This window comes from Prorops nasuta, unplaced genomic scaffold, assembly GCF_024137725.1.
Source record: "Prorops nasuta isolate Cenicafe-Biocafe unplaced genomic scaffold, Cenicafe_Pnas_1.2 PNAS00005, whole genome shotgun sequence".
Taxonomy (NCBI): Eukaryota; Metazoa; Arthropoda; class Insecta; order Hymenoptera; family Bethylidae; genus Prorops; species Prorops nasuta.
The window spans coordinates 9,703,357-9,716,171 of NW_027116802.1; the positions used below are offsets into that span (position 1 = coordinate 9,703,357).

The 12,815-nt window shown below is 39.5% G+C and overlaps 1 protein-coding gene across 2 annotated transcripts; it reads right to left on the reverse strand.

Annotated features, from left to right (window-relative positions):
* Window positions 1-11,436: 11,436 nt before the first annotated feature.
* LOC136773512 (NKAP family protein CG6066-like) lies at window positions 11,437-12,604 on the reverse strand. 2 transcript variants are annotated; one of them, XM_066727246.1, is made up of 4 exons: window positions 12,590-12,604; window positions 12,418-12,521; window positions 12,052-12,342; window positions 11,437-11,858 (listed from the first exon to the last, which is right to left on the reverse strand). In XM_066727246.1, exons 3-4 carry the CDS (start codon window positions 12,335-12,337, stop codon window positions 11,725-11,727), a joined length of 420 nt encoding a protein of 139 aa, XP_066583343.1. In that variant the 5' UTR covers window positions 12,338-12,342; window positions 12,418-12,521; window positions 12,590-12,604; the 3' UTR covers window positions 11,437-11,724. The 2 variants fall into 2 exon arrangements, with proteins under 2 accessions (XP_066583343.1, XP_066583342.1); XM_066727245.1 differs by lacking the exon at window positions 12,590-12,604 and having other exon boundaries at window positions 12,418-12,571.
* Window positions 12,605-12,815: the final 211 nt, after the last annotated feature.

Consider the following 12,815-nt stretch of genomic DNA (forward strand, 5'->3'; position numbering starts at 1 on the left):
TGGTTTTACGTCGACTTTGTTATTGAATTATTCTACGCGCTAGTTTTTACGCCCAATTACAAATGTTTTAAACAAAGTTTCGCGCGGACTCTATTGGACCATTGTTTCGACCAAACGAGCGAGAAAAATTGCCACGTCGCGCGTCATGCAAAACGGCGAGGCGACTTATCGTCGTTGAGAAAAAATTTGAAGCAGAGAAGGGGGACTCCTCATCGTGATGACCTTGACTTTGCAAACCGGCCAAATTATCGAATCTCCGGGGTACTCGAATTTTTGGAATTTTCGTCGAACGTTGAACCCAAGCAGATCTAATCGTGCGCGAGTTCGGTTTAATCGCTCGCTTCTCGCTGCAATGGAGAAACGATAACGCGATTGCATCACGTTGCGCAACACACATTATTTATACCAATCGAATTAGCAATCACATCCGTTCCGCTTGAATTTCAGCAATCTCTATTCAGAAACGAAACTTTTCCAATTTGTTCGCAATAATGCATCGTGCGATTATTTGAAGTCTTAGAAAGCATTTGTGCCATCAATTGTTCGCATTAATCTGATCGGATTGTCAACCTGGGTAATATGTATGTAAAAGATAATGATTTGGTAATAACTCGACGTAAAACTGTGGGACGATCCAATGAAGCTGGACTCGGAGGAATATATGAGAGATTTTTAAATAATTCTATAATATAACTCTTGCTCGGAATTCGTTATCCTCTCAAGGATTTCTCTTTTAATTTAGTACAGGCAGGATATCGAATTTAATTGAATAAATTATTGATAGGGCTGAATCCGATGGTTTAGTATAATACGATTACGTCATTGTTTCTCAGCCGTTGAGAAACACGGTCGGTCGCGGCGACTGGTCGAATGGTCGGGTCGCTCAGTTTTTTTTCTTCGCTGCGTTGTTTTCGCCTTTATCGGATTTTATCGCATGCCGATGCACAATCGAGGACCCAGCAACGACAACGACATGCAGAAATACAAGCCGCACTAATCTTGCATCATGTCTGACCTTGTCTCGCGTTGGGGCCGACGAACTTGTCTCCTCGTCGCTTTTCAAGGTTAAAAAGGCACGTGACACCCGGTTTGGCGACGCTGTGCCGCGCGAAACAAAGACAAAAACCTTGCACAATCGACGTTTCGTCGCTCTCCCCAGCTAGCAATCTCTGCTCCAGCAGATAACACTTAACAATAATACTACGAGTAAATAGCCATCCTCGTTAAGGAATAGCCGCGACGATGATAAACCTGTGGCACTAACAATAAAAATATAATTAAGATAAAATGACGAGGGACGGAAAAGCAGCTAAAAAGGACAATTGCGTGATTGATCGTTCGCCGTGGAAATTATATGGAAAGAGAAAAAACTTGAGACGCTAATATTGAGATTTTCCATTGGACGGAGAATATAGTGGCCTATTCGATATATCCGTTTGTCATGTGGCAGTGACCACCAAGTGTGTTAACGTAACGAACAACAGTTACTGTACGTTTACCCGGCCAGCCGGCGATACGAAGGACTCTTAAGCGCAATTAGAATTATACTTAGGAACTGTGCCAATTATGGAGTTTAGTGATAAATTACGGTTTTTACATGCAGCTCGGTTATATAAGTGGCCCATTCAATTACCATACTAACTGCACTTCTCGCGCGCTATGCAATACGCGCAAGACTATCATTAAACTTTGTTTACCGATTTTTCCATCTCAGTCGCAGCCTGCACACATCATTAGCATCCCTTTCTACATATTCGCAATAGCGCTCATTGTTTATCTTTCATTATGCAGTCCGCCTTGCCTTTGGTCAAGACAAGACAGAGCCCGAGACCGATTTATACGTCCATCCATCTTTGTATATTAATTTACCGATCGACATCCTTCCATTATCTCTTATATTAATCCATTGCATTATTCATTCCATCAAAGGCGCTCCATTAATCCTCTTATTATCTCATTCCGATATCCATTTCATCCCATTGCTCAAGCCACGCTCCGCAGTTTTTTTTGCCCTGCACGGTTTCATTGTTTATTCCACATAAAGGATTTTCTGCAAAATCTATCAAGTTTGCACCATTGGTGCACCGGAGTTGGGAGAATTTTTGATTGTTCGCCAGTGCGATCGGAGGAATAATATATATGCATGTATATAGGATTAAAGAATAAGGGGTGGAGATAAAGAGAAAATGGATTTTGCCGCTTATGTAAATAATTGTATATAAGCTGGATTGCGTTTGGGAGGCAGCAACATAAACATATTGGCAGACGCAACGTTATAAAGGAGGATCGATAGTGCTATCAGTGGTCGGCCATGCAGCTGCGTTCGACGCATTATAATTTCCTTATCGCGCGGACAAGACATTCGCTATACTTTGTTGCATTTACTATTTTAATCGGCTCGTGATGTAACGTCGTATGCATAATACTATAAGAAAGTTATAAATATAATTGCCCCGTCTGTACACAGCATCGAGACGCCTCTCCTATCAACGATACACCTTTTACCTTCTTTGTTTTTTTTAGTATATAAAACTCCCAAACCTCCACGGTCTCATTTGTGCTTTTCAATCTCCTCGAAGATACATCGGTGCTTGATTTTTTCAGCAAATTTAAAACGCCTCTCTTCTCTCTGCTTTTTCTCGCAGAAATCTGTTTTTAAAGATTGTTTAACTACTATAGTGGCGGTTCAATGACTTATTCTCGCGAGTATTCCCTTATCAAAACACGCTCGAGTATTTTTAACCACACAAACAGTCTAGACTTTTATTAAACAAACATGTCGCTTCTTGGAATAACCGCGTTGTTTAAAAAATCTACGATCTATCCTAGATCACGATCCCTCTCCCATCGGTTTTTCATATTTTTCTCGGTACGCTCGATATACGCGCTTATTATTGGCCGCGCGGAGGACTCGGCAAACTCGGGCAGAGAGTGGCAGAGACGACTGTCAAATATGAAATAATAATGACCTGCAATTTTATGCCGCGCGTTTATTTTCGATGCGCGCCGCCGTTCACTTGGAGCCGATAGTTACCGAGCAACGCTGCTTACTTCGGGTTAGAGTAAAAATAGGCGGCCGAGTGCTCAAGTTCACCGCAACTCTTCTTCTGACTTGGCAAAATATTTTCATCGACGCTCTCGCTCGCTTGACGAAAAACTCAGCGTTTGCATAAAAACTTGCGTAAAATTAGAACAGTAACCGAGTGTGTGATTTATATAATACGATTGGGAGGAGGGAGGGGGGTGGAGAAATTTGCATTGAACAGAGCGCAATGGAAAAAGTGTGAAGGGCAAATGCAAAGATACATACGATAGGTGGGATTAACCACGGGTGACGAGAAAATGTAAAAATAAGATGATTTACGACGAAGAATAAGGATGAAGGTCAAGTTCAACGACGCACGGTTGAACGGGCCAACGTATTTTCATCGACACGGTCATTGCGTGCGGGGATACTGAAAAATGCAGATGTATAGTTTGCGGAGAACTGTACGTATAGTAAGACAATAAAAGGGAAAAACGCGTCCATCTTGTACACCCTGTTTTTACGATCAAGTATCACAAACACTTTGGTCTAATTAATTCATTGGCCAGAGTGCGCTCGCACCGAGCTAGTGTTGCGCAACACTATATACATATATATATATATATATATATACTATATTTTGGAGGTCAATTAAATCAAGCCGGCCTTCTCGAAATGGTGTCTGCCCTTTTTATTCCTGACCCGGGACAAAAAAGAATCCAATCAGCGCAAAGAGTATAGAAAAAAATCATGGATCGGCAATTCTCGTACTGTCAGTGGTTTAGAGGCGTTCAATTGGCGCACGTTTTTTTCTTCTTCTTAATTTCATGCATACTATATTGACAGGGGGCCGCCATAAGATCTCCATTGTTAGTAAGATACAATGATTAATCGCTGGAAAAAATCCAGCGCATTCTTAATATCACTTTTTTCTATTCAATTGCGTCGTTTAAATGAATAAAAAACGCTATAACGTATCCATAAATTGTACGCTGCAATTTTTCTTTATCGGTATAAATGAATAACGTATCAATTTGTTACGTGTACATTTGTATCGTTTATATACGCGATAACAGAGAAAAGCGGCAAAGGAGAAGGAGTCTCTCTGGAGACGAGTTTTGTTTCTCCAAAGCGATATATTACTTAGCGATAATAGCGTTTCACAAATTTTATTTACTCTGCCCCGATAGTCTTAATAATAAATAATCAGTTTTCTGTGGAATCAACGGACGAATATTTTACTGTTTTTATACCTGATAATTTGTTTTTCAGAAAAAGAAGCTGTTAAGAACAAATAGCCTGTTACTCAGCCTCCGTTCGACGAAAAAACTTTGTCGACTTACGAAATAAACAAGAAATAAATCTTTTATTTTATATCGAGATTATATCAGACGCGTCGTTTTTAAGACACCATTGACTTGATAATTGAATCAAATTTTTTCTGGGTTGACCATAACGCGGATATTGGATTTATGGAAGAAGAAATGACACGGAATTTTTTAAGTTGGGTTATTGATATTAGTTGGATTAATTTATTTAATTTTTTGCAATGATTTCCAATAAAATTTTGTGTGTGTTGGTATGCCTCATCCTCCCTTCTAGTTTACTTTTGTGCTAGACTGGACAGTTGCAGGTTTAATGTTTGATGACGTCGATTTACATAGTTGCTGAGGGAAACATCAGACTTCTTTGCAAAGCTCCTTCCTTAGATCATCGTCCTTGAAGAACCAAGTTCCCCGAAACCTCTCAGCTCTGTGGAAAGTTTTTGCAAGCCACTTGAAGTTCGCAAAGATTAAAATATCTGGACGTAGACTAGGCGCTGTTTGGAATCGTTAAGTTAGGTCAGGCTAACGAATTTAAAGTATTACATCAGCAGGATCCAGACGAAAACAAGCAATTTCAAGGTCAAACCTTTTTCTCCATTGTCAAAAACAAAGAGATCACAATTCAAGCCGTGAAGTCAATAAATATTTTTTATCGTGGATAATTTTTTGCCGAAACCATTTATCATTCGTGTATCGTTGGCCGTGATTCATATATCCGTAATTCTCAGTTAATATTCAATTTTATCTCATTATACAATGTGGACTTTCGAGAAGATACAAGGGGTAGTGAATCTGCAGAATGAAAACTGCTATACCACTTTTTAATAAATAATGTTCTAAGGACAAAAGCTCGTCCAAGACCACTAGGAAGCTTCCAATTGAAGAGTCCTTTACCCTTACGACATTCAATTAAGGCCAGAGAACTTACGGAACTGAATTACGATAATAAAAAAATAAATATTGATATCATATATATAATATATATAAGAAGTATAAGATAATACATAATATGTATAATGTTTATTTTTTAAAAAAGGAATGCTTAAATTCTTCAAGTATCATTATCGACGATATCGCAACATTGGGTTTGAAGGTCGAATTTTTTATCTTACCAACTTCCTCCTGTGGCCTTATTATTTACCTCTGAACATGTCAACAAACTTTCTAAGCTTGATATATCTTGACCCGCCTCAACGATTCAAGAAGTGACGTCATACGTGCCATTTCCATCATCCTCCGGCAAAACTTATAACAAAGTCCAGATATACCTAGTTTATTTCAAATCGATACTTATTTCGCGTTATAAGCTGATGGAAGTATAAGAATAATAAAGTGTATGCAGCAGCTCAATGATCGTACATTCTCGACTGGTCGCAACAATCCGCAAAACGCAGCTGTATAATTTTATAAAACGTTTAACTGAAAAAATAAGAGTATTACGTTCCTTGACCTTGTCAGTGTTCGATACCTTTGTTACACTATAGTTTATAGTTTGAGAGGTGGGGGGGGGGGGGGAGGGGGAGAAGAGGTATTCTGGCGCCGAAAACAGGATGACGCTAATAAAAATTTTATTAATATCGGGCCATCTTGTTGCTGCGGTCAAAATACAACATGGTCGTTTCTCGGGACTGCAGCTACGACTAATCGCGGACAAATGTGTAAACAGGTGCTCGACCTGTTTACTTAAGCATGCAAGTCATCGCGCGCGCGCGCGCGCGCCGATCTAATCTCGTTCCATGTAATTTCCATCCTTTTGCCAACGTCGTAAAAATTCCAAGATCTTCGAGGCTTTTGTCTTGCCATTTTGTAAACTTCCGAAACTCGCTTCGTGATTCCTTTGTCTCTTGCCAGCTTTGCTGATCGTTCTGCACATTCGGCTTAATCATCCGTCTGATAACGTAAGTCAAAACGACCCGTTCTCTCCCTCTCCCCTCACCTTCCTCCTTCTATATAGAAAACTACATCACACTGCACAATCATAATTTTCTTTCACAATAATTATTAATCGCGCAGGAACGTCAAAGTTTACTCTGCAAACTTCCGAAAATGTTACGTTCGAATCCCTCTTACCAGACGATTGCGCAACCATCGCTGCGTAAACAACAGATTCTTCATTGTCGATTATCTTTTGCAAAAATCATATATTCGATAAGCACATAAATCCATATTTAAATAAAAAATTAGTTACGGACCTATCGATGCATAACTACTAATTTTAGATTAAACTCAGTTATATATCGATACTACATCAAAATGCCTAATAAAAGAAATGTAAATGACAGTATAGGGAAAAATAAAATAGAAAATGATCAACGCTACAGCCTGCTATTAATTGCTATGTTATTTAGCATAATTTTATAAGGGCACACTTGCGCCAAGTGCAGATTTTCTGTTTGTCCTATCTCTACTATACAAATGTTCGATTAAAATAATTTGCAGACAAGTGTTACGCGCACGCCTTATAACAGAGCTTTTGGATTCAGTAATTGTGCAAATGTGGATAATTTTATCGATATAGATCTGATAATAATAAATTACTTGATTTTCCTTGCTGAGACTGGAAATCACGCGTAGCTCTAATCATATTATTTTTTATCGCAAAACATTTGTACCAATATTGTGTCAGTCGATGTTATAATATTTGCGTTTGAACATTGTTTACCTATCGATTGGAAAGCCCGTAGCTTGAATCTATATATGGGAGCAAATCAATATGGGTTGGTAAAAGCTCGAGTACGTACATGGACTCTTTTTTTATTGAGAAAAATTCGGTTTGGTAAAATACTATGTTGTATGTATATGAAATGATTGAGACAAAGTGTCGGAGAGGGAGAAGGTGGATGGTTGATTGTTAGGAAATATAAAACGTTAAAAGGGATATCCTAGGAAAGAAACTTGTGCGATCTAGCATCAAGCTAGCCACTCCTGTCTAGCGTTCCACGATCACACGCTAATCTCGTGTGTCCCCTTCCTCTACTACGTGCACGTGTGTAAGGCACCAATGGTGGCGGCATGCGCGCGCACGTGGTGAAGTTATGTCACGTTCGAAGTAATTACGTAACTTGTATACCGTAAGTCGAGTTAACGAGCGTGTGGTATCTCGCAGGGCCGTACGTGTCAGGTGTCAGCACCCCGACCATCGTCCTAGTAAACCTCGCCAGAAAGCCCTCACACTCCATAATTAATCACTCGTGCTTCAGTCATTACTAAATGCTATCTCTAATTCATCCTCGCTCCTATGCTCCCGCTTTATTATATATATATATATATATATATATATATATATATATACCTTAGTCGTCTATCAGAAAATCAGAAATTATCCGTATAATTGTCCCAAAAACCCACTTTATTTCCATTACATATTTTTAACAATTTTTCATTCGAGTTGTACGTACATCACGCGAAGAGCTTTATTAAACTTTTCAATCTTTTCCTATAGCTTATCCTCCAAAGTCCCACTTTTCCACTTGTAATGGCAGCATCCGTTTTGCCACTCCGCGATCTCGCGTGACAGGCCTGCAGGTTTACGTCAGCGGCAGCGAGAACGTTCAAGGATCGCAGATAGTCCCGCGAAACACAACCCTCGACTCCTTCGTTTCTTCCACGCGAAAACACACCTCCGATTGATTTATCGATCGTTCTGCGAGAACCCATACAACACTCACCATGAAATTCAATTTTACATTTTTAAATTCTAAGAAAGGACCGGCATTCGTGGACGAAAAAAAAAACAGAGTTGATTTGCCAAAAGTAAATCGTCGGCGATTTACAAAAGCTGTCGAGAATCATTTCATTGGGCTTTTTTTCCACAATGATATTATTTTACAGTGTCGTTTTTCTTGGTTATTTCCGTGTTGCTGCTTATACAAATTTCCCTATTTTCCGCGAATTTTCCTACTCGAGCAGTTATATAGTTGCACGACTTGCTTTGACTCTCCGAGCAAGTGTCAACGTATATTCGTCCAGCTTGCCAGAAATTCGGAATCGCGTGAAATTTAGCGGAGCGTACATTGTAAAGTTATATTGTGTAAATACGAATAGTGCTAACCTAAGGCAATCAGTTGGACGGTGAATAAAATATGTGGGAAATTAAACGGATTGAGCAATGTCGTAATTTCAGAGTAGATTGTTGCATCGGAGTATAAATAATTTCGACGCATTACAAATAATTAGCACGAAATGAACTGCCTCAGATCGCAATCCAGCTGCAATTCACTGCAACATTCTTGTAACAGCTTCTGTCTCCGGACAGGTATTTATTGCAAGATGAATAACGAGGATTGCATAAGAGAGTACCACGATGCGCTGCTTGCACCTTCGAAAGGTCGCAAGGAGTTAGCACTCTCCTTTACATCCAATTCACCAGCGTCATGACGATAGCAGGAGAACGATCGAAATATTTTCACAACTCACTGAAATATTATATAAAACTCACGTGTCGCTATAAAAATAAATCTGCGATTGAAAAATATTCTTGGCTTGTTATGTGTGACTGGTATTACATAGAAAGTCCTTTCTCAATGTGACAAATAAAATAGCTTGCCGATTAACTATTGTCGAAGATGGTGTTACTGCAAATTTCTTGGCTTTTGCCTCCTTCGTCGATATTCGTGTCAAGCGTAAAGAGTTAAATATGCATCAGTTTAACAGTATACCATTCTAGTGTCAATAATGGTTTGATAATATGATTAAGCTTGTCTATTGGAATAAGTGTATCCCTGACCATTTGTCTCGTAATGGTTTTGACTGAAAGCAACGAACTCGAATAACATGACCCACCCCTCACTACATAGCGACGTGGTTTATCGGTTGGTGTACATTGTACGTAAGGAAATTCTGCTACTCTGTCCACGATTCTCCCGAACTTTACGGATAAATTCAATTGGTAGTTGCACCAAGAGTTTTTGGAAAATTGCTCAATAGACTATAAAAGTGTATATATATATATATATATATATAGGCGCCAGAGTAGTAAATCTAAAGCCCGGCTAAACTCTGCAATTTTCTAATTTATAAGAAAGAGAATTTGGCTGGAGGTTTAAGAATCGTCTAGAAACGACGCTGACTGTAATTGAACGTGCTACTATATAGGAATATGGTGAAATTCTGTCGGTGGAATGAAAATGATGAGGGTTGATGGAGAGGGGTTATTAGACTTTATAAATAGAACGGTTTTAATGAGACAAAATAAAGAAGCGAAGAATAGACTCGTTAAGCATTGGTTAAGAGAGCTGGTTGGTGAGCGGCTGTTAGATTGTAAACAACGCGTTATAAAAAGAACAACGAGAGTGGCTGTTGCTGAAGACGTAGGCGTCTCGGGTGCTAAAAGAATTCAGCGTGCTGCAAGCTCAACTATTCGCTGACAACAGAGCGCTGGCTAGCCGAGAGATTACACAAGAGTCTCGCGTTAGGTACACGTGCTCGGCACCACGTGGACACCGATCACGTTGCGACCGATCAACAAATAGAATTATTCTTTCGCGATAAAGGATTTTCATTGGCCATGATCCATGACACGTGCCATTTCCTTTTATATTATCTCATTTTTATCAGCCAACTCTCCAAAATAGAAATCGAATCTCTCCGAGTTTACTCTATGGAAGCGGAGCACAAGCACAGTTTTAATTATACAATGTAAATTTATAGCGCTAATAAAACTCGAGGGTTAAAGGGATCAATTTACGATACGTCATTAGGAAATTGCGCGAGGATCACGAAGATCGATGCATCGAGCAGGGGGAGACGCTAATTATACGTATTCTTAGATGCTTTTCCATAGCGTAGAGACACATTGTGCTCGATGGCGAACAATACATCAGGCGAGGGACCTTTGCTGGTATGGAGATAGTTTGCTCAACGTTCCAACGGAATGTCGTAACGCGCGCGAACGGTGAACTAAATTATTGTTGAGCAGAGAAAAAGAGGCGGGGGGGGGGGGGGGGTAGGAGGGCAACGGGCTCCCACTGCAAGCAACTGACAAGCATCAAGATTTATCGGACACTGTTTATATTAATACTGAATTTACATGACGTTATATTGCTCGTGACTCAATATGTCATCGTTGAACTGTGAATATGCGGCAAATCCAAATAGCGACCTCGAGAGTAATAAGAGCGTGTTGACGAGAAATCGTATATATACATAGAGGGAGATAATTAAATTCGCATTGATCGTAAGGGAAGGGATATACGTGTAATAGAATTTCATGGGTTTTCAGGTGTTAACACGTTATCGGAGTCTCTCGTGCGATTCAGGGTGTGCGCGCAAGCAACGCGTACTACACAGTCAATCGAGCAGAAAAAGAAGCAAAAACGTGGCATAGGTAAGTGGCTTGCTCGCCTATTATGTCACAACTGCTAGTTTACACACTTTACAGAGGAGGCAGAGTAGGTCCGTGAACCCTTCAAGACTATACCGTACGGCACGAAACACACGTGACTTCGTGACCTAAATGAGACGCTTATCTCCTTCCCCCAGTTGCTTCTATATAGTCAGATTCTCACCTCCCACCCACCCACTTCTAACCAAACTCGGGCCTACACAGATCCACGCCAAGATTGTCCTTAGTAATTTTTCCTCCAAGACGAAATTTCCCCTCCTTCGATTCTTGAATTATTACAGAAATATCTACTGAATATCTTACCACGCAAATTCATTGTCATTTCATTCGGTCCTTGCTTTCCTTTTATGCCACACTTTGATTTATAACAGGCAGCGAATAACTCGGCATATATAGCAATAACTCTGATAGAAGTTGTCAATACTTTTTTTTTAACATCTGCAGTGTCGAAAGCTTCGTGTGCAATTCTTTGCTCAACATCCGGAGATTCTACCAATCTTATATCTGTCTTACGTAATGTCGTAACTGTACTAACGTAAGTCTAACTAGCGAATTCTATCGAAATGTATCTACGCGTGCTGTCTAGCGTAATAATTAAATCAAATATTGGCTAATGAGATTGCATGCTGTAACATACGAAACCGGCTTAGAACGTTCTCCAAAAACGAAACACACTTATTTTGCAACAGTCACACGTGCTGTTTTCGAAGCTCGCCAGGCTGTTTGCGAAACTACGATTGTATTCCATTCATATTGAAACTTTATTAATTAATTTTCATTTGATACAGATTAATCTTTTTTTCTTCTTATTTTCTCTCAAACGATCCATGCATCAACATGAATACAACATGAACATTTGTATAAATACACATTTTTCTAATCACCAATGTTAATAGTCTTATTTGTATATATATTATATAATTAAATAAGTATAGTATAATAAAAATAAATAATTTTGAATCAGGAAAGAATACAGAATAAATACCGTAACGCGAATAATATTTCAAACAATTTTCATCTCTTCGTTACAATCAGCCTTTGACACTGCGAATGGTGGAGTTTCTGGGGTTGTAAGAGCTGGAGCAAGCGCACTCTTCCTCGCTACTTTCGTAGTCGCACGAACAATCCTCGTCATTGCAACTGCACGATGATGAAGAAGAATATCCTACAAGTGAAATTAATTTTGTGAAAACTTTTACAGTATCGAGCTAGATGCTGGTCATTACGCATTCGTGCAATAATGTTAGTATTTCTACGTAACAATTATGAGGCGCAATAAACAAAGACACGTGACGCACGATGCTTGGGAGACAAAGATTGGTGCGAATGCAAGAAATAGTTGCGTTTAAAATGCTTACTCGATCGACGAGATGTTTTCTTCTTCAGTTTCTTCTGGGTTTTCGTGGTTCTCGACATTGTTTTGCCCTTTGACTTGTTTTTACCCTTGCCTCTCCTGCGACATACTTTGTTCTCACAATCGCAACAATTGCATTCGTAAGAATCTCTATCGGTGTCGTCAAAATCCGATGAATCCGAGGTACAGGAGCTGTCCGAACTGTCCGACGAATAATCATCGTGTCCGCAATAGCAGGATGTGCACGAGTCCTCTGCCTTTGGCTTCCTTATTGTTTTTCTCGGTGCCATTTTATCTGTCGATCGCGTATCAAACAGTTATTACTTAACTTTTATAATTAACTCGAAAATGCTTTGCTTGAAACATTTACCAGGCTGATAAATTATTCCTCCACTGGCTAGTCTCCTTTGTAAATCGAGCGAGCACTCTCTGACTCGCAAGTTTGATGTAACTTTCCTACTGGATATTTAACGACTAAACAGAAATAAAACGAATCTTGTGCTCTGTCGTCCAGTTTCAAATCGATAGATATAGGCCCTTACCGTGTCTCTCTGCGACCCCTTTGTATACATACAATAAGCATCAGCCATAGAGTCTAAACACGGCGCTAGCTCGCTTGGAATGTGTGTGTATTTTCACAGTTTAGGCTTGAGGCTAATATATTCCAAAGTTCTCGGCTGCCGAAAACAAACAAACTCGAGGGTTTATGAGCATATAGTCGAGCGGATATAGAATAATCCTTACGTACAATGAGGCAAATTAAATTGT